General features: G+C 49.0%; 1 protein-coding gene across 1 annotated transcript; it reads right to left on the bottom strand.

Annotated features, from left to right (window-relative positions):
• Positions 1-348: 348 nt before the first annotated feature.
• On the bottom strand, positions 349-2,928 carry LOC128895809 (trichohyalin-like). Its single transcript, XM_054158737.1, has 2 exons — positions 2,550-2,928; positions 349-2,346 (listed from the first exon to the last, which is right to left on the bottom strand). The coding sequence occupies exons 1-2, from the start codon at positions 2,926-2,928 to the stop codon at positions 989-991; spliced, it is 1,737 nt and encodes a 578-aa protein (XP_054014712.1). The 3' UTR covers positions 349-988.
• Positions 2,929-3,139: the final 211 nt, after the last annotated feature.

The raw sequence follows: 3,139 nt of genomic DNA on the forward strand, positions 1-3,139 counted from the left end.
AGTGTCAATTTGCACTTCGGACTGGTTTGCCGTGAATTTCAAAGCGATTGCCCGGAGGGCCCGCAAGAGACTCCTGGTTTAACGTGGCTCTGCAAATACGTGGAAAAAAAAAATGAAGAAAACGATGGAATCGGAGAGCTCGAGTTGCATTTCTAGACGAATATAAATCACGTAAATATAATCACAAGTTCTGATTGGTAATTAATTTCATGCGGTTGCAGTGGAGTCTGCGATATTTTTCGGTTGGCGGAATTAAACTCCCGCGATTTTGTCTCGTGAATTTTATTTTGTTGCAATAATGACTCGACCGAATTAACGTTTCACCAACGACAAATTGACGAGCACGATTATTTGCATATGCGTTTTCGCGTGTTTTGTTGGTAAAATCGTCCGATACTTTTCGCCCGCTGAATTATTTTTTAAACAGCGTCGCGCAAAAACCTTGCTTGTTGAAAATACCGAGAGGGAAAAACTTCTGCTGACGTGGTTTCTTCAACCATAATTGAAATAGTTTTTTAAAACATTCGCGTAAAAGTGATACCGAATGAAAGTATATCGCGGTAGATACGGGATCGATAAATATGCAGAGACCTAGATTACCAACGACTGACTCGAGTGATGGTTCAGCCGTTCGCGAAAAGATGGTGCGCGCTGTACGAATGCTGCTATGGATCACCGTATAGATCGTTGATCCTCTCCAACGAGATGCAGCATGGTTCGAGCGGCAGACGAGGGTACAGGATAGCATCAACATCTTGTGTGATTCTATTTGCGCAAACTATGTTATCGACTCATATTTCAAGGATTGAACTTAGCGACATCTGCTCAACAACAATGTCTCGATTAAAAACTTACTATAAAAAAAGCTCAATACATTGTACGTTGTACGTTGTATGTAGACATAAAAAGTGAAAGGAAATACAAAAAGGATTACTGTAAATACGACCTTGACTAGCCATTGCAAGCAATCTACGCGATTATAGATGAACTACTCCGCATGTAGCGATGGTGGACAGTAACAGTGACCCGCTTTTTCCGCGGCGTAGCGCGCTTCGTACTCCTTCAGCAAAATCTTGAACGGATGTGGGGTGATGTTCTCGGAAGCCGTCAGCAGCTCCTCGGTGAGTCTCTGGTATTCTTCCTGACGTTTCGACTCCTCTAGGCGCCGCTTCTCCTCCTCCTCGAGTTCGCGGCGACGAGCGTCGTCCGCGTATCTCCACTGCTCCTCCAGTTCCTTCTTGTAGCACAGCCTTCTCTTCTTCTCTTCCTCTTTCGCACGTGCGGCCAGCTTGGCCTCCAGCTCGATCTCCTTCTCCATCGCTTCCTTTTCCAACCTGATACGCTCCTGCTCCTCTCTCTGCTTCTCGCATTTCTGTCTTAGTTGTTCCTCGCGACCTCGGAGACACTCCCGAAGGCCTCTCTCCTTGGCCTCTCTGAACTTCTTCTGGCCGAGATCGCGCTTGGCACGGGCTTCCTTCATCGCCGACTCCACCACAAGGTCAATCTCGATGTTTCTCTTGGCCTCGTCTTTCCTCAGATCCTCCAGGTAGCACAGATAAGCCAGCAACTCCTTGCGCAGGGCCGCGCTGGTTTCTTTGATGTTGCTCCGTTCTTTCGCCAGCTCTTCGTCGGCGATGGTCTGCCGCATCTTATCTATCTCAGCCTCGCGACGAGCTCGTTCAGCCAACTGTCTTTTGGCGATCAGTATTTGCTCCTGCAGGTCTTTCTTCAGGTTCTCCCTCTTCCGCCGTTCTTTCTCCAAGTTCTCCAGCTCCTCCCGGCGTATGGTCTGCAATAGATCATCCAAGTACTCCCTGTCCTCTTTCTGCACCTGTTTCTTTTGCTCCTCGAGAGCCAACTTCCCTGCAATCTGCGTGGCCAAAGTCGCCACCACCTCCTGGTCCAGCAGGCAGCGCTTCTTCGCCATCTCTACTTCGTGCTCCTTCTTTGCCTCGATATCCTTCAGCATCAAGTCGTGCCACAGCCTCTCCATTTCTTCCTCTGCCCGTTTCTTCGTCACGTTGTCCTCCATTTGAGCCAGGTTGATCTCCTTCGCCTCGACCGTGTACTTCTTCGCCATCTTCTCGCGCAAATCTGGGCACTGGGCTATGTGCTGCTGCTTCCTCTTCGCGGCCACTAGAGCCAGACGCTGCTCCTCCTGTTTTCTTCGGATCTCTGCGATCTTTCGACGTACCTCGTCCATTCTATCGTCGTCGCCGTGTTGAGCCTGTTCCACCACTTCGCGAATTAACCCCATTTGTTCGCCCAACAGCAACTCTCGCAGTTTCTCCCGTCGCGCGTTCACGCCTTCCTCGTAGGTCGCCAATCCTGAAGAATCGAGCAATCGTTAATGGAAATCGTATGCCACAGGTTTTTTGAGACCTCCGCCCACGCAGAAATGACATTCTTACTCTGACAACGATTTCAATGTTACAGATCGGACGTGCGACATTAACAAAGAATTCAGTAGCAATCCTCTCCAAAACGTCTCGACGAAGGTCCCACTTACGCGAAGCTGCGTCGTGAACGCACGGTGTCTTCGTCAGTACCTTGCTGGACACGCTGCCAGACTTTCTTGTTGCTGATCTTCCTGTCCGTCTGTTCCTCGAAATTCATAGTCTTGATAATGTGCTCGTAATCCCTCCTCTTCTCCGCTTCGTACTGCTCGAACGCGGATCTGTCTTGGTACTCGACGATCTTGCAGTTGCGTTCCTTCAATCTGTAACCGAGAGCCCCTTTCGGGCACCCGGCCACAGCTTGGGGATACTTTCGCGGCTTCAGTGGCCCGCATTTCACATTTTGCAACGGAAAGATACTCATATTCCGTAGAATCGCTCCGTCGGAATGGTCGAAGTGGAATAATTCGCGACAGTTCAGCGACGAGATCTTCGACCAGCTGACGTTTAAATCGGTGTTTACGGTTGCCATGACGATCCCGACCCTATTGAATTAATATTCGAGCTCGAGGGAAGGGCGCGTGGCTGGGGTTCCTTTGCACTGCGATCTGGTTCGCAAATAGACGACAAATAGAAGATCTGTACGACTATTTGCTCGCGATGCTTATGTAAAAGAATATTTAAAAATCATCGATGACTTGTGATGTAAACTTGTCTTTGGTTTCAGTTACCTGCCTTATCCC

Source organism: Hylaeus anthracinus, unplaced genomic scaffold (assembly GCF_026225885.1).
Source record: "Hylaeus anthracinus isolate JK02 unplaced genomic scaffold, UHH_iyHylAnth1.0_haploid 5, whole genome shotgun sequence".
In the NCBI taxonomy this organism is placed as follows: domain Eukaryota; kingdom Metazoa; phylum Arthropoda; class Insecta; order Hymenoptera; family Colletidae; genus Hylaeus; species Hylaeus anthracinus.

Coding starts and splice junctions, on each gene's coding strand:
- LOC128895809 (XM_054158737.1), bottom strand. CDS start 2,928: ATGGCAACCGTAAACACCGATTTAAACGTCAGCTGGTCGAAGATCTCG. Junction 2,347..2,549: donor CTGGCAGCGTGTCCAGCAAG/GTACTGACGAAG, acceptor ATTTCCATTAAC/GATTGCTCGATTCTTCAGGA.